Raw genomic sequence first — 21,446 nt, forward strand, 5'->3', positions numbered from 1 at the left:
GTATGCATTGACAGTAACATTACACTAGAGCAGTTGAATTGTGGGTAAGTATTTTTTTTGAGAAAAAAAATTATAAACTCAGTGTGTGTCGTTTTAAAATTGTTCTTCTTCTAATTTATTTAGGCTGACAAGTTTCATATGTATGTGACATATTGTAAAAATAAACCTGACTCCAATTCCTTGCTGGTTGACCACGGAGGAAGTTTTTTTGAAGTAAGTCATCATTATGTTTATGTTGTTGTTTTTAAAGCACAACTGAACTGAAGGTTCAGTAGTGCTATAGGCATGGCAAAGACTTAAGTGTCTGTCTGTATGGATGTGTGTGTGTGTGTGTGTGTGTGTGTGTGTGTGTGTGTGTGTGTGTGTGTGTGTGTGTGTGTGTGTGTGTGTGTGTAAACAACTTAAAGTCAAAAACTGCTGGACCGATTGCTTTGATATTTGGTGGTCATGTTACTTCTGGTGTCTAGTTGGGGAATTGTTCAAATGAAAATGATTGCATCAGAGATGTGGGTTTTGGGTAAAAAAATGTGATTTTTGGTCAAAAAACTTAAACTCCAAATGTACTGGGCAGATTGGCATAAAATTTGATGGGGACATTCTTGTATGTGAGTAAATTAAGATTTGTTCAAAACATGATGATTCCCTTAGTAATATGCAAATTAGGGCTAAAAATGTGTCTTTTTGGTCAAAAACCTATAATTCCAAAACGAGTCTGTAGATTTGGGTGAAATGTAAGAGGCATACATCTATGGGTGTATAGATGAAGAACTATTAAGCATATAATGATCTCATCTGTAATGTGCAAATTAGGTTTAAAAATGTGAATTTTGGTCAAAAATTATATCTCAAAAAGTGCTTGGTCAATGAGACTGAAACTTGGTGAGATGTTTCTAGAAGTGTTGTTCTGCAGATTTTCTTCCAAATATTTTGACACAATTGGCCCTAGTAACCATGACCATGCCCTTAGCAACAACCAAATGGCAGTATATTTTGCTCAAATAACAACATCATCTGGTATCCAAGTGAGTAAACATTTCAAAAAATGTATGCAAATATCCCTAGCAACAAGACCACGTCCATAGCAACAGCCAAACGGTCGTTTGATAATAACATAACAACAAGATAACAGGGATTAATAGACAATTGAATAAACATTCAAAAAATGTATGTAAATATGCCTAGTAACAAGACCACGCCCATAGCAACAACCAAAAAGTAACGTGTATTGCAAAGATAACAACAGGGATTAATAGACAAATGAATAAAACATACAAAAAATGTATGCGAATGTGCCTAGCAAGAAGACCATGCCCATAGCAACTCTGTATGAGTTAGGGAGCCCTGTTTGTATGAGTTAGAGAGCCTTGTAAGTACGGGTTAGGGAGCCTTGTCAGTACGAGTTAGGGTGCCTTGTCAGTATAAGTTAAGGTGCTTTGTCTGTATGAGTTGGGGAGACTTTTCAGTATAAGTTAGGCAGCCTTTTCAGTATGAGTTAGGGTAGTTAGGGTACCTTTTCAGTACAAGTTAGGGTGCCTTGTCTGTATGAATTAGGGTGCCTTGTCAGTATGAGTTAGGGTACCTTGTCAGTATGAGTTAGGGTGTCATGTCAGTATGAGTTAGGAAGCCTTGTTAGTATGAGTTAGGAAGCCTTGTCAGTGTGAGTTAGGAAGCCTTGTTAGTGTGAGTTAGGAAGCCTTGTCAGTGTGAGTTAGGGTGTCATGTCAGTATGAGTTAGGAAGCCTTGTCAGTATGAGTTAGGGTGTCATGTCAGTATGAGTTAGGAAGCCTTGTCAGTGTGAGTTAGGAAGCCTTGTTAGTGTGAGTTAGGAAGCCTTGTCAGTGTGAGTTAGGAAGCCTTGTCAGTGTGAGTTAGGGTGTCATGTCAGTGTGAGTTAGGGTGTCATGTCAGTATGAGTTAGGAAGCCTTGTTAGTGTGAGTTAGGAAGCCTTGTTAGTGTGAGTTAGGAAGCCTTGTCAGTATGAGTTAGGGTGTCATGTCAGTATGAGTTAGGAAGCCTTGTCAGTGTGAGTTAGGAAGCCTTGTCAGTATGAGTTAGGAAGCCTTGTCAGTGTGAGTTAGGAAGCCTTGTCAGTGTGAGTTAGGGTGTCATGTCCGTGTGAGTTAGGAAGCCTTGTCCGTGTGAGTTAGGAAGCCTTGTCAGTATGAGTTAGGGTGTCATGTCAGTATGAGTTAGGGTGTCATGTCAGTGTGAGTTAGGAAGCCTTGTCAGTGTGAGTTAGGAAGCCTTGTCAGTGTGAGTTAGGAAGCCTTGTTAGTGTGAGTTAGGAAGCCTTGTCAGTGTGAGTTAGGAAGCCTTGTCAGTATGAGTTAGGAAGCCTTGTCAGTATGAGTTAGGAAGCCTTGTTAGTATGAGTTAGGAAGCCTTGTCAGTGTGAGTTAGGAAGCCTTGTTAGTGTGAGTTAGGAAGCCTTGTTAGTATGAGTTAGGGTGTCATGTCAGTATGAGTTAGGAAGCCTTGTTAGTATGAGTTAGGAAGCCTTGTTAGTATGAGTGAGGGTGTCATGCCAGTATGAGTTAGGAAGCCTTGTTAGTGTGAGTTAGGAAGCCTTGTTAGTGTGAGTTAAGAATAAGTGTGAGTTAGGGTGTCTTGTCAGTATGAGTTAGGGTTTCTTGTCAGTATGAGATACGAGCCTTGTCTATGAGTTAGGGAGCCTTGTCAGAATGGGATGAAGAGCCTTGTCAATACGAGTTAGGGCGTTGACAGTATAACTTAGGGTGCCTTGTCTGTGTGAATTAGGCAGGCCTTGTCTGTACGAGTTAAGGAGCCTTGTTAGTATGAATTAGGGAGACTTGTTTTTATGAGTTAGGGTACCTTGTCAGTAATGGGTTTAAGGCAGCCTTGTCTGTATGAGTTAGGCAGTGCATAGATCTTGGGGGGTAAGGGGGGGGGGGTATGCGTGGGGTTGTCACAAGTATTTACCAACTGAATGAGAAAAATATAGGAGAATAATATTATAATATGAAATGCTTTGGAAAGTAATGGTACATGTGAAAATTTTGACTTAAATGACACTACAGAAACTAATGATGTAATATTGTGTTGTCATGACATAATTTATGCAAAAAGTAAATCCTGTGTATTCTGTTTGCATACAACTGGGCTTACATGTAGTACAATGTTAAATCCTTTTCAAAATGCAGACCCACAGTAAGTAGGATAAATGGTTAGTTTTATTGATTACAGAGTACAAGTTAATTATATCAGACCACACATTTTGCATTGTAATGACCTCAATATGCAATTACATAGTGGACTAGCTGTTTGGCATTGTAATCAGGTTGTATATATTATGTTATTGGCAAAATTTAATCATACACATACCAATAAATACTTGGATTAGGTGTGCTTCAGTGCTGTGTTTTTTATGTTCAATTGAGTACAAACATTGGCATGACATACAGGAAAGACTATCTTTTAGATTTGATAATTAGAACTTTGTAAAATTTCACCAAGATTGATTTCTTAGAAGGTCTTTTTTCCACAGAAATCTCACCATTAAATTATGTAAAGTGACCTGTATTGATTTACGTCTTTTTCTGTGATTATTTATGGATTAAAATGATTAGATCATGAGGATTAAACAGTGTAGATTAATTTTGCATATTAATGAGATCATTATAATGTGATTATATATATGAAAGCATGAAGAAACACAAATAAGCAATTGAATTAAAATGTGTACATGATGGATTGAATGTCACCTGAGTTTTAATCCTGCCCACCCCTATTACTCATTAAATATGCAATGTGCCAATTCAACCGTCTTCATCAGGGCTAGATTTGTGGTTATTTATACGCATATTGGAGAAGGTAGAGAGAGAAGGACTCTGTCAGTCTGTAATCAGGTATTCCTTTATTTTAATTATCATTATTACTTATATTAACATATCAAATTTCTGTATAAATCTATGATAAAGATGGTACTTGAAGGTTTGGTAAAATAATATGAAAATTTCATATTTTGATGAAAATGTTTTGTCTGTCTGAGAAAGAAATGTTTTGGTGTGTGTTGTGTGTACAAAGAGAAAGAGAAATGATTTAGAGAGTATGATGATAGATACATAGTGAAGAAAATAATGAACCTGGAACTGTCGGTTTTACAAGTCTAACTGTGTTGTTTTATGTTGGTTTTAATGCAGTGAAAATCTGTGTCATTCATTTGGTGAAAACTCAGTGAAAGTCTAACTATTATCCATAAATCTGCTGTTAATGTAAATTGGATGTTTATATTTGTTGTGTTGAAATCAACCATTTTTACAAGAGTTAGTTCTAGAATTATTTTTCGTGAGAATTATCCAAATTATTTGAGCACGATACCCTCAGTAGCCACACAGAAAATATTGCTGTCAATATTGCGTGTAATAAAATCCCCATTGAGGAGAAAATGGCTTCTCTTTCTGTTGAAACGGTTCTTATATCATAATAAATAATTGGTTATGAATCACGTAAGCAAATGACATTCACAGATTAATGAGACAGATTTGTGTGTGCTTCAACAAAAATGAGGGTTGGATGAGTTTTGATGTTAGTAACCTGGGTATAAAGTTGACATGATTCTGATCAATCCATCATTTAATGTAGTCAGACAATTTAATAGTCGATATAGCAAAACATCCCACTATGTCATTTTTATCACAACTGAACTGAGGTTCAGTAGAGCTATACAAATTGTAGGCACGGAGAAATGTCTGTGTGTATGTCTGTGTAGACATTTGGGACATTACTTGGGGCATTTAGATGGGAAATTGTTCAAATGAAAATGATTGCATCAGAGATGTGTGTTTTGGGTTAGAAAGTGTGATTTTTGGTGTAAAAACTTAAACTCCAAAACTACTGGGCAGATTGGTCTGAAATTTGGTGGAAATGTTCTTGGGGTGTTTAGTTTAAGAATTGTTCATGACACAATGATCCCATAAGTGATATGAATTAGGGCTAAAATGTGTCTTTTTGGTCAAAAGTCTATAAATCCAAATTTACTGAGTAGATACAGCTGAGATGTGATGGGAACATTCTAAGGGGTGTTTAGATACAGCTGAGATGTGATGGGAACATTCTAAGGGGTGTTTAGATTAAGATGTATTCTTGATATGTATGATGATCTCTTCAGTGATATACAAATTAGGGTTAAAAATGTGTCTTTTTAGCACAACTGAACTGATAAGGTTCAGTTGTGCTAGTGTCTGTCTGTCTGTCTGTCTGTCTGTCTGTCTGTCTGTCTGTCTGTCTGTCTGTCTGTCTGTCTGTGTGTGTGGATGTGTGTGTGTGTGTGTGTGTGTGTGTGTGTGTGTGTGTGTGTGTGTGTAAACAACTTAAAGTCAAAAACTGCTGGACCGATTGCTTTGATATTTGGTGGTCATGTTACTTCTAGTGTCTAGTTGGGAAATTGTTCAAATGAAAATGATTGCATCAGAGATGTGGGATTTGGGTCAAAAAATGTGATTTTTGGTCAAAAAATTCCAAAAGTACTGGGCAGATTGCATTCAAAAAATGTATGCAAATATCCCTAGCAACAAGACCATGGCCATAGCAACAGCCAAATGGTCGTGTATTTCATAAAGATAACAACAGGGATTAATAGACATTTGAACAAACATTCAAAAAATGTATGTAAATTTGCCTAGCAACAAGACCACGCCCATAGCAACATTCAAATAATCACATATATTGCAAAGATATCAGGAAGTGAAAGACAAATGAATAAACATTCAATAAATGTATGCAAATATGCCAAGTAACAAGACCATGTCCATGGCAACAGCCAAATGATCACGTATATTGCAAAGATAATATCAGGAATTCATACACAAGTGAACAAAAACATGAAAAAATGTATGCAAATATATCTAGCAACATGACCACACCCGTAGCAACATATATCACAAAGATACCAACATGGTTGGATAGGCAACTGGGTTACGTCATTCAGCAAATGAACACCTATTGTTAGCATGGACTAGCATATGGATAAACATTTTTAAAAACTGTACAGTTGTGCTACAATACCATTGGCGGTATTTTTGGTCAAAAGTGTGTAATTCAAAACTATAGAGCAGATTGATTAAAAAAAATGTATGCAAGTTCGCCTAGCAACAGGGCCTATAGCAATGGCTACATGTGAGTGAGTGAGTGAGTGATCACAAACACATTGAAGTGTTCGATGAAAACATAATAGACTAGTAGAAATGAGAATGTCAAATCAGATCTCACACTAATACATGTTGCACTGGTATGTATACGTGTAGGCTGGTAGAATTTATATTAATGTATCTCTCCATGGTGTGTTTGTACATTGTGTATCTCTCCATGGTGGTATGTGTTTGTACACTGTGTATTTCTCAATGGTGGTGTGTGTTTGTACACTGTGTATCTCTCCATGGTGGTGTGTGTTTGTACACTGTGTATCTCCCCATGGTGGTGTGTGTTTGTACACTGTGTATCTCTCCATGGTGGTGTGTGTTTGTACATTGTGTATCACTCCATGGTGGTATGTGTTTGTACACTGTGTATCTCTCCATGGTGGTGTGTGTTTCTCTCCATGGTGGTGTGTGTTTGTACACTATTTCTCCATGGTGGTGTGTGTTTGTACACTGTGTATCTCCCCATGGTGGTATGTGTTTGTACACTGTGTATCTCTCCATGATGGTATGTGTTTGTACACTGTGTATCTCTGCATGGTGGTGTGTGTTTGTACACTGTGTATCTCTCCATGATGGTATGTGTTTGTACACTGTGTATCTCTCCATGATGGTATGTGTTTGTACACTGTGTATCTCTGCATGGTGGTGTGTGTTTGTACATTGTGTATCTCCCCATGATGGTATGTGTTTGTACACTGTGTATCTCTCCATGATGGTATGTGTTTGTATACTGTGTATCTCTCCATGGTGATGTGTGTTTGTACACTGTGTATCTCTCCATGGTGGTGTGTGTTTGTACACTGTGTATCTCTCCATGGTGGTGTGTGTTTGTACACTGTGTATCTCCCCATGATGGTATGTGTTTGTACACTGTGTATCTCTGCATGGTGGTGTGTGTTTGTACACTGTGTATCTCTCCATGATGGTATGTGTTTGTACACTGTGTATCTCTCCATGGTGGTATGTGTTTGTACACTGTGTATCTCCCCACGGTGGTGTGTGTTTGTACACTGTGTATCTCTCCATGATGGTATGTGTTTGTACACTGTGTATCTCTCCATGGTGGTATGTGTTTGTATACTGTGTATCTCTCCATGGTGGTGTGTGTTTGTACACTGTGTATCTCTCCACGGTGGTGTGTGTTTGTACACTGTGTATCTCTCCATGGTGATGTGTGTTTGTACACTGTGTATCTCTCCATGGTGGTGTGTGTTTGTATACTGTGTATCTCTCCATGGTGATGTGTGTTTGTACACTGTGTATCTCTCCATGATGGTATGTGTTTGTATACTGTGTATCTCTCCATGGTGATGTGTGTTTGTACACTGTGTATCTCTCCATGGTGGTGTGTGTTTGTACACTGTGTATCTCTCCATGGTGGTGTGTGTTTGTACACTGTATATCTCCATGGTGGTGTGTGTTTGTACACTGTGTATCTCTCCATGGTGGTGTGTGTTTGTACACTGTGTATCTCTCCATGGTGGTGTGTGTTTGTACACTGTGTATCTCCCCACGGTGGTGTGTGTTTGTACACTGTGTATCTCTGCATGGTGGTATGTGTTTGTACACTGTGTATCTCTGCATGGTGGTATGTGTTTGTACACTGTGTATCTCTGCATGGTGGTGTGTGTTTGTACACTGTGTATCTCTCCACGGTGGTGTGTGTTTGTACACTGTGTATCTCTCCATGATGGTATGTGTTTGTACACTGTGTATCTCTCCATGGTGGTATGTGTTTGTACACTGTGTATCTCCCCACGGTGGTGTGTGTTTGTACACTGTGTATCTCTCCATGATGGTATGTGTTTGTACACTGTGTATCTCTCCATGGTGGTATGTGTTTGTATACTGTGTATCTCTCCATGGTGGTGTGTGTTTGTACACTGTGTATCTCTCCATGGTGGTGTGTGTTTGTACACTGTGTATCATGTTTGCTTATACTGTTATTATTTGTCTTATTTGCAAATAAATTGTAAGTACAAATTCTCTATTAATAAAAAAAAACCCCCTCTAATGTTGTGGATAATATTGTGTATTCCAGCCTTGCCTTTATCCAATGAAATGGGATTTCTGTATTCAATTTGATTAATTATTTATAAACTTACTAACAATAATTTCATCAACTATTCTGAAATTGATGTACCTGGTAGATTAGGTGAATAGAAGCCATAGGGAAAACCTTGTCTCTGAATAGAAATGAAAAAGTCATTTGTAGAGAAAAGTCCCATGTGATGAATTTTACATTAGTGTTTTATGGAACTTGAGGACTAGACTTATAATAACCAGTTTTCTTCACCTGACACCCAGACTACTGTTAACTCGCAAACCTTCACCCAGGTATATACACACAAACTCATGACATCTAGGTATATACACACATACTCATGACATCTAGGTATACACACACATACTCATGACATCTAGGTATATACACACATACTCATGACATCTAGGTATATATACATACTCATGACATCTAGGTATATACACACACATACTCATGACATCTAGGTATATATACATACTCATGACATCCAGGTATATACATACATACTCATGACATCTAGGTATATACACATACTCATGACATCTAGGTATATACACACATACTCATGACATCTAGGTATATACACATACTCATGACATCTAGGTATATACACACATACTCATGACATCTAGGTATATACACACATACTCATGACATCTAGGTATATACACACATACTCATGACATCTAGGTATACACACATACTCATGACATCTAGGTATATACACACATACTCATGACATCTAGGTATATACACACATACTCATGACATCTAGGTATATACATACATACTCATGACATCTAGGTATATACACACATACTCATGACATCCAGGTATATACACACAAACTCCTGACATCTAGGTATATACATACATACTCATGACATCTAGGTATATACATACATACTCATGACATCTAGGTATATACACACATACTCATGACATCTAGGTATATATACACATACTCATGACATCCAGGTATATACACACAAACTCCTGACATCTAGGTATATACATACATACTCATGACATCTAGGTATATACACACATACTCATGACATCCAGGTATATACACACACATACTCATGACATCTAGGTATATATACACATACTCATGACATCTAGGTATATACATACAAACTCATGACATCTAGGTATATACACACATACTCATGACATCTAGGTATATACACATACTCATGACATCTAGGTATATACACACAAACTCATGACATCTAGGTATATACACACATACTCATGACATCTAGGTATATACACACATACTCATGACATCTAGGTATATATACACATACTCATGACATCCAGGTATATACACATACTCATGACATCTAGGTATATACACATACTCATGACATCTAGGTATATACACACAAACTCATGACATCTAGGTATATACACACAAACTCATGACATCTAGGTATATACACACATACTCATGACATCTAGGTATATACACACAAACTCCTGACATCTAGGTACATACACACATACTCATGACATCTAGGTATATACATACAAACTCATGACATCTAGGTACATACATACAAACTCATGACATCTAGGTACATACACACAAACTCATGACATCTAGGTACATACACACATACTCATGACATCTAGGTATATACATACAAACTCATGACATCTAGGTATATACACACATACTCATGACATCTAGGTATATATACACATACTCATGACATCTAGGTATATACACACATACTCATGACATCTAGGTACATACACACAAACTCATGACATCTAGGTACATACACACATACTCATGACATCTAGGTATATACATACAAACTCATGACATCTAGGTATATACACATACTCATGACATCCAGGTTATACACATACTCATGACATCTAGGTATATACACACAAACTCATGACATCTAGGTATATACACACATACTCATGACATCTAGGTATATACATACATACTCATGACATCTAGGTATATACACACATACTCATGACATCCAGGTATATACACACACATACTCATGACATCTAGGTATATATACACATACTCATGACATCTAGGTATATACACACATACTCATGACATCTAGGTATATACACACATACTCATGACATCTAGGTATATACACATACTCATGACATCTAGGTATATGCACACATACTCATGACATCTAGGTATATACACACATACTCATGACATCCAGGTATATACACATACTCATGACATCTAGGTATATACACATACTCATGACATCTAGGTATATACACACATACTCATGACATCTAGGTATATACACATACTCATGACATCTAGGTATATACACACATACTCATGACATCTAGGTATATATACACATACTCATGACATCTAGGTATATACACATACTCATGACATCCAGGTATATACACACATACTCATGACATCTAGGTATATACACACATACTCATGACATCTAGGTATATACACATACTCATGACATCTAGGTATATACACACATACTCATGACATCTAGGTATATACACACATACTCATGACATCTAGGTATATATACACATACTCATGACATCTAGGTATATACACATACTCATGACATCCAGGTATATACACACATACTCATGACATCTAGGTATATACACATACTCATGACATCCAGGTATATACACACATACTCATGACATCTAGGTATATATACACATACTCATGACATCTAGGTATATACACACATACTCATGACATCTAGGTATATACACACAAACTCATGACATCTAGGTATATACACACACATACTCATGACATCTAGGTACATACACACACATACTCATGACATCTAGGTATATACACACATACTCATGACATCTAGGTATATACACACACATACTCATGACATCTAGGTACATACACACACATACTCATGACATCTAGGTATATACACACATACTCATGACATCTAGGTATATACACACATACTCATGACATCTAGGTACATACACACATACTCATGACATCTAGGTATATACACACATACTCATGACATCTAGGTATATACACACATACTCATGACATCCAGGTATATACACATACTCATGACATCCAGGTATATACACACACATACTCATGACATCTAGGTACATACACACACATACTCATGACATCTAGGTATATACACATACTCATGACATCCAGGTATATACACACACATACTCATGACATCTAGGTACATACACACACATACTCATGACATCTAGGTATACACACACATACTCATGACATCTAGGTATATACACACATACTCATGACATCTAGGTATATATACACATACTCATGACATCTAGGTATACACACACATACTCATGACATCTAGGTACATACACACAAACTCATGACATCTAGGTATATACACACATACTCATGACACCTAGGTATATATACACATACTCATGACATCCAGGTATATACACACATACTCATGACATCTAGGTATATACACACATACTCATGACATCTAGGTATATACACACATACTCATGACATCTAGGTATATACACACAAACTCATGACATCTAGGTATATACACACAAACTCATGACACCTAGGTATATATACACATACTCATGACATCCAGGTATATACACACATACTCATGACATCTAGGTATATACACACATACTCATGACATCTAGGTATATACACACATACTCATGACATCTAGGTATATACACACAAACTCATGACATCTAGGTATATACACACATACTCATGACATCCAGGTATATATACACATACTCATGACATCCAGGTATATACACATACTCATGACATCTAGGTATATACACACATACTCATGACATCTAGGTATATACACACATACTCATGGCATCTAGGTATATACACACATACTCATGACATCTAGGTATATACACACATACTCATGACATCTAGGTATATACACATACTCATGACATCTAGGTATATATACACATACTCATGACATCTAGGTATATATACACATACTCATGACATCTAGGTATATATACACATACTCATGACATCTAGGTATATACACATACTCATGACATCTAGGTATATACACACATACTCATGACATCTAGGTATATACACACATACTCATGGCATCTAGGTATATACACACATACTCATGACATCTAGGTAATATACACACAAACTCATGACATCTAGGTATATATACACATACTCATGACATCGAGGTATATACACACATACTCATGACATCTAGGTAATATACACACAAACTCATGACATCCAGGTATATATACACATACTCATGACATCTAGGTATATATACACATACTCATGACATCTAGGTATATACACATACTCATGACATCTAGGTATATACACACATACTCATGACATCTAGGTATATACACATACTCATGACATCGAGGTATATACACACATACTCATGACATCTAGGTATATACACATACTCATGACATCTAGGTATATACACATACTCATGACATCTAGGTATATACACACATACTCATGACATCTAGGTATATACACATACTCATGACATCTAGGTATATACACACATACTCATGACATCTAGGTATATACACATACTCATGACATCTAGGTATATACACATACTCATGACATCTAGGTATATACACACATACTCATGACATCTAGGTATATACACACATACTCATGACATCTAGGTAATATACACACAAACTCATGACATCTAGGTATATATACACATACTCATGACATCGAGGTATATACACACATACTCATGACATCTAGGTAATATACACACAAACTCATGACATCCAGGTATATATACACATACTCATGACATCTAGGTATATATAATATATACACATACTCATGACATCTAGGTATATACACACATACTCATGACATCTAGGTATATACACACATACTCATGACATCTAGGTATATACACACAAACTCATGACATCTAGGTATATATACACATACTCATGACATCGAGGTATATACACATACTCATGACATCTAGGTATATACACACATACTCATGACATCTAGGTATATACACACATACTCATGACATCTAGGTATATACACACATACTCATGACATCCAGGTATATATACACATACTCATGACATCTAGGTATATACACATACTCATGACATCTAGGTATATACACACATACTCATGACATCTAGGTATATACACACATACTCATGGCATCTAGGTATATACACACATACTCATGACATCTAGGTAATATACACACAAACTCATGACATCTAGGTATATATACACATACTCATGACATCGAGGTATATACACACATACTCATGACATCTAGGTAATATACACACAAACTCATGACATCCAGGTATATATACACATACTCATGACATCTAGGTATATATACACATACTCATGACATCTAGGTATATACACATACTCATGACATCTAGGTATATACACACATACTCATGACATCTAGGTATATACACATACTCATGACATCGAGGTATATACACACATACTCATGACATCTAGGTATATACACATACTCATGACATCTAGGTATATACACATACTCATGACATCTAGGTATATACACACATACTCATGACATCTAGGTATATACACATACTCATGACATCTAGGTATATACACACATACTCATGACATCTAGGTATATACACATACTCATGACATCTAGGTATATACACATACTCATGACATCTAGGTATATACACACATACTCATGACATCTAGGTATATACACACATACTCATGACATCTAGGTAATATACACACAAACTCATGACATCTAGGTATATATACACATACTCATGACATCGAGGTATATACACACATACTCATGACATCTAGGTAATATACACACAAACTCATGACATCCAGGTATATATACACATACTCATGACATCTAGGTATATATAATATATACACATACTCATGACATCTAGGTATATACACACATACTCATGACATCTAGGTATATACACACATACTCATGACATCTAGGTATATACACACAAACTCATGACATCTAGGTATATATACACATACTCATGACATCGAGGTATATACACACATACTCATGACATCTAGGTATATACACACATACTCATGACATCTAGGTATATACACACATACTCATGACATCTAGGTATATACACACATACTCATGACATCTAGGTATATACACACATACTCATGACATCTAGGTATATACACACATACTCATGACATCCAGGTATATACATACATACTCATGACATCTAGGTATATACACACATACTTATGACATCTAGGTATATACACACAAACTCATGACATCCAGGTATATACACACATACTCATGACATCCAGGTATATACATACATACTCATGACATCTAGGTATATACACACATACTCATGACATCTAGGTATATACACACATACTCATGACATCCAGGTATATACATACATACTCATGACATCTAGGTATATACACACATACTCATGACATCCAGGTATATACACATACTCATGACATCCAGGTATATACACACATACTCATGACATCTAGGTATATACACACATACTCATGACATCCAGGTATATACATACATACTCATGACATCTAGGTATATACACATACTCATGACATCTAGGTATATACACATACTCATGACATCCAGGTATATACACACATACTCATGACATCTAGGTATATACACATACTCATGACATCCAGGTATATACACACATACTCATGACATCTAGGTATATACACACAAACTCATGACATCTAGGTATATACACACATACTCATGACATCTAGGTATATACACACAAACTCATGACATCTAGGTACATACACATACTCATGACATCTAGGTATATACACATACTCATGACATCCAGGTATATACACACAAACTCATGACATCCAGGTATATACACACATACTCATGACATCTAGGTACATACACACATCTAGGTATATACACACATACTCATGACATCTAGGTACATACACACAAACTCATGACATCTAGGTATATATACACACAAACTCATGACATCTAGGTATATATACACATACTCATGACATCTAGGTACATACACACAAACTCATGACATCTAGGTATATATACACACAAACTCATGACATCTAGGTATATGCACACATCTAGGTATATACACACATACTCATGACATCCAGACTTATAGTCTGTATAGTTTGATATAACTCTATCACATAGACTGTTATAGTCTGTATAGTTTGATATAACTATAACATAGACTGTTATAGTCTGTATAGTTTGATATAACTCTATCACAGACTATTATAGTCTGTATAGTTTGATATAACTATAACATAGACTGTTATAGTCTGTATAGTTTGATATAACTCTATCACATTGACTGTTATAGTCTTTGTAGCTTGTTGCTCAAACAGTATCCCCATATAAATCCTGTATTTACTGTTCAAACACATACAACTGTTTTTTCCCTTGTGTATCATTTTAAAATGTCAATTTTGAGTTATTCAAGTACCTTAATTCTAATGGCTCCAAAAGAAATCTACAATGTGTCCAACAATCTAAAAGAAAAATAACAATATATTTTTTTAAATTTCGACCTGAAATTTGTCTGCCATGTGAAGCTATTTGAAAGAAAGTCAAGTGGGAAGTAGTTTGGATTGTCTTGTCATTTATTCTGTAACTTGAATTTCCATCTAGTTTCAAACCTCAGTAGACTAATGATGGATTGACATGTGGATAAACAGTTTTAAACATTATCACATAAATACGTGTATATCTTCTACTGTGTAACGTCAAACAGGGCAGGTCAAGACCGCATATCTACCAAACTTTTTTTCTCAACTGTTCGAGTGTTCCTGCTATGCTACGATCAAGTTGTCGTAATAATTATGTACTTTCAAACCGTAAATGAACACATTACTTTACATACATCATTGGGTGGCATGAGTCCGATACGTAGAGGTACTTTTAAAACTATCTAAAAATCATGTAGATTATCGATAACAATTTGTATGTAGGCTTGCAGCCGGTATGATTTTCCATCGAGCTCAAAGCTCCGAATGTAATCCTGAGCTAATATAATTAAAATGTCAGAACAAAAGTCGCATACAGACAAAGTTTAGTTAGGTTTTAAAGCTAAATTTGATACAACATGTAACATCGCTAGGTTATAACTGATAATTTTGGTCGAGAAACCACGGCACAGTGTAACCTGCATGTAAGGTTGACCTCGCAACAGGTCATGCGATTACATAATTTGCATAGCCATCGGACGCCATTTTTTATATACGATGAAGAATAAAGTGCGATGAAACGATGCAGTATTCGTAAAATTAGATTCAAAATGGAGGAAATATGTGGAAAAACTTAATTATGTGATAAATATATAATCCCATGAAATCAATGTTAGTTTTACATCATACCCTTCCTTGTATGATTCTGCGAACTACAAATTCTCGCCGGTAGTTTGCGGAATCATACTCGGAGCAATATGACGTAAAACTAACATTGATTTCATGGAATTATATATAATTATCACATAAACTGTGCAGTTGTGCTACAACACCATTGGCGTTACTTTTCAATTTGAAAATTTTCAAAACATTGATATCAGATAAACATGTATTGTATGTATTGATGACATCTTAAAAGAAAGGTCAGGTTCCACCTTTAAATTTAGTAAACACTTAAAAAAATTGTTGTTGATTTTATTTTGAACGTGAGTTTTGGATATTTTCCTATTTTCCTATTTTCCTGTAAAATTTTGATTTTGTGTTAAACTGATGTTGTATTACTAGATGTTTGCAAACCTAATGCAGAAATAGTTTTTCCCCACCCATTGTTGCTATGGGAATATGTTACTATGACCACAGCTGAACTAAAAAGCTGCATGTAATCATCTAGGCACTTGAATTCAAGGACATGGTGACCTAGTCCAAAAATCCATATTACCTGTATATAGTATGGCCTATTGAAATTAATCACTACTACCGGGGTATATTTAACAATACCGTATTGATTTCATATCGCCTTTACACAGCTGGCTAATGCCATGTTTTCAGTTTATTCCACCTTTTCCCAAAAAAAAACATTCAATTTTGATACAAGTGAAAACTGTTGATCATTTTGAAAATGATGACAATGTTGAAGCATGAGATATATTGTATATTTAATATGCCCACTATTGCTAAATCACAAATCACTGCCACTGTTATCCAAATTTTATGCAAATGTTATACAGATTTTATGCACATGTTGTAATGACAAATACATGTATCTTAGGAGCTCTTCAAAGAAAAGGGAAAATAGAAATTGACATATTATGTTATTTCATATTGTTGATAGCAGAGTTTAGGTTCCCCAGATTGTATTGAAAACAAACCCAACTATGATGAAATCAAGAAGACTAGATAGCTACATTTTTTAAATACTTAACATTATATGAAACAAATCAATGATAAATAGAACATTGCAACTTTGTTTAGTATACCAGATTAGATATCCCACAGTGTTGTTATCCTAAAGTCTCTACTTCATACTGCCACTGATCAAATGTACACTAATTAAACATCAGGGAGTGAAAGATTATACTGTGATCAATAGACAAACTTGCTGGTAGTTTTAGCACAGTTTGAGACAGACTAAGAGATACAGTTGGTAGAAGATTGTAGTAGGTAGTTTTAGCATAGATTTAGACAGGCTAAGAGATACAGTTGGTAGAAGATTGTAGTAGGTAGTTTTAGCATAGATTTAGACAGGCTAGGAGATACAGTTGGTAGAAGATTGTTGTATCTATCTATCTATCTATCTATCTATCTATCTATCTATCTATCTATCTATCTATCTATCTATCTATCTATCTATCTATCCATCCATCCATCCATCCATCCATCCATCCATCCATCCATCCATCCATCCATCCATCCATCCATCCATCCATCCATCCATCCATCCATCCATCCATCCATCCATCCATCCATCCATCCATCCATCCATCCATCCATCCATCCATCCATCCAGCCATCCATCCTTCCATCCATCCCTGGTCTGTGTCTGTGTCTGTGTCTGTGTCTGTGTCTGTGTCTGTGTCTGTGTCTGTGTCTGTGTCTGTGTCTGTACGATACTGCGTAAACATCCAAAGATGGATTATCATATACACAGAATATTCAGGACTTTGTATTCAAGAAATCTATCTATAATATGGTCAAATACTCATTCACAAACAAGGATGGATATAACACAAGTGAATGTACATTTCATCCAAATTGACCACGTAAAAATCCTGAAGAGATACATGATAATAAAATTGAATTTGAGGAGAAATGCCTTGTCAGCAAAAATACTAGATTTTGAAATGCTAAAGCAGTGTTGTAAATGCTGTGTACAGAGAAAGGAAGAAGACATGTGTATTGACATACTAATTCATATGTATGCACAAGCTAGATTGGTATGCTAAGCAGTCCTACAATTGCCTACTTCTCTTGGCTTCATTTTTTATGCCTAACCTTTCTACCTTATAGCTACAACTATCTACATTTCCAAAGGTTTGAAATTATCATAATAAAGACATATATAGATAAACTGACTCAGCGGTGTGTCATCAGCATCACAATGTTGCACAATTCTCATCAAATTTTAGTTGTACAAAATAATTATTATTCCGTTATTTTTTGCCACCTGTCCAATTTATTTCAGACTAGATTATAGCAATTCTTTTAGTAGAAAGTCACATGATTGCTTTTTGAAATGTTTCTAGATTTAAAACTGATTATTTACCTTTCAGTAAAAAACTGTAAAACATTCATCACTGGTGTATCATCAAATGATGTTATGTAAAATGTTACATGGTTGTAATTTATACATTGAAACCCTGTATTTCAGTAAAACATTGCTATATCATATCAAATCTGTATTTCAGTAAGACATTGCTATATCGTATCAAATCTGTATTTCAGTAAAACATTGCTATATCGTATCAAATCTGTATTTCAGTAAAACATTGCTATATCCTATCAAATCTGTATTTCAGTAAGACATTGCTATATCCTATCAAATCTGTATTTCAGTAAGACATTGCTATATCCTATCAAATCTGTATTTCAGTAAAACATTGCTATATCGTATCAAATCTGTATTTCAGTAAGACATTGCTATATCATATCAAACCTGTATTTCAGTAAGACATTGCTATATCATATCAAATCTGTATTTCAGTAAAACATTGCTATATCGTATCAAATCTGTATTTCAGTAAGACATTGCTATATCATATCAAATCTGTATTTCAGTAAAACATTGCTATATCCTATCAAATCTGTATTTCAGTAAGACATTGCTATATCATATCAAATCTGTATTTCAGTAAAACATTGCTATATCATATCAAATCTGTATTTCAGTAAGACATTGCTATATCATATCAAATCTGTATTTCAGTAAAACATTGCTATATCCTATCAAATCTGTATTTCAGTAAGACATTGCTATATCATATCAAATCTGTATTTCAGTAAAACATTGCTATATCATATCAAATCTGTATTTCAGTAAGACATTGCTATATCATATCAAACCTGTATTTCAGTAAAACATTGCTATATCATATCAAACCTGTATTTCAGTAAGACATTGCTATATCATATCAAACCTGTATTTCAGTAAGACATTGCTATATCATATCAAATCTGTATTTCAGTAAAACATTGCTATATCATATCAAATCTGTATTTCAGTAAAACATTGCTATATCATATCAAATCTGTATTTCAGTAAGACATTGCTATATCATATCAAATCTGTATTTCAGTAAAACATTGCTATATCATATCAAACCTGTATTTCAGTAAGACATTGCTATATCATATCAAATCTGTATTTCAGTAAAACATTGCTATATCGTATCAAATCTGTATTTCAGTAAGACATTGCTATATCGTATCAAATCTGTATTTCAGTAAGACATTGCTATATCGTATCAAATCTGTATTTCAGTAAGACATTGCTATATCGTATCAAATCTGTATTTCAGTAAGACATTGCTATATCGTATCAAATCTGTATTTCAGTAAGACATTGCTATATCGTATCAAATCTGTATTTCAGTAAAACATTGCTATATCGTATCAAATCTGTATTTCAGTAAGACATTGCTATATCGTATCAAATCTGTATTTCAGTAAGACATTGCTATATCATATCAAATCTGTATTTCAGTAAAACATTGCTATATCGTATCAAATCTGTATTTCAGTAAAACATTGCTATATCATATCAAATCTGTATTTCAGTAAGACATTGCTATATCATATCAAATCTGTATTTCAGTAAGACATTGCTATATCGTATCAAATCTGTATTTCAGTAAGACATTGCTATATCATATCAAATCTGTATTTCAGTAAAACATTGCTATATCCTATCAAATCTGTATTTCAGTAAAACATTGCTATATCATATCAAACCTGTATTTCAGTAAGACATTGCTATATCGTATCAAACCTGTATTTCAGTAAAACATTGCTATATCGTATCAAATCTGTATTTCAGTAAAACATTGCTATATCATATCAAACCTGTATTTCAGTAAAACATTGCTATATCATATCAAACCTGTATTTCAGTAAGACATTGCTATATCGTATCAAACCTGTATTTCAGTGAGACATTGCTATCGTATCGAACCTTATAACTGTCAAGTAAAGGAGTCATGACATTTTATACCCATGTTCTTTTCTTTTCAACTCCTAATTTGATTGGAGGAGATGCCATTAATTTCATGTCATGCTCTTCTTGTTTAATATGTGGTTGCTAGGGTAATGACGTCAATTTCAGCACTACATGTTAACGTCTGATTTGTGGATTGCAGAACTGTCTACATAGTGGGCGATTAGTAGCATCGCTATAAAAGTACTTTCAACTGATTATGATGAATGATGGTCAACAGTTTCACCTCATAGATTATGAAATAGAATCTTATATATGCAGAATATATTCAGATTTCACTCACATAACAAGTTCTTTTACACCTTAATTGACATATATTGAAACTAACCTTGACACATACAGTTTGATCAACATCTTCAGTAAATTTAGATCACTCTGTCAGATCCAATTAGACACTGAAGAAGGACAAGTGATTTGTTTGAAATATGTCTGTTTCACAATCAACGTAGAA

At 35.1% G+C, this 21,446-nt stretch overlaps 1 protein-coding gene across 1 annotated transcript in view; it reads left to right on the forward strand.

The window, feature by feature from the left end:
• The window catches only part of LOC144451069 (triple functional domain protein-like), a 365,406-nt gene that overhangs the window by 64,546 nt on the left and 279,414 nt on the right, over window positions 1-21,446 (forward strand). Inside the window, exon 15 of the mRNA XM_078141839.1 lies at window positions 124-213. Coding sequence (XP_077997965.1) covers window positions 124-213 — 90 coding nt within the window. The remainder of the gene's footprint in view (window positions 1-123; window positions 214-21,446) is intronic.

Source organism: Glandiceps talaboti, chromosome 20, assembly GCF_964340395.1.
Source record: "Glandiceps talaboti chromosome 20, keGlaTala1.1, whole genome shotgun sequence".
NCBI lineage: Eukaryota > Metazoa > Hemichordata > Enteropneusta > Spengelidae > Glandiceps > Glandiceps talaboti.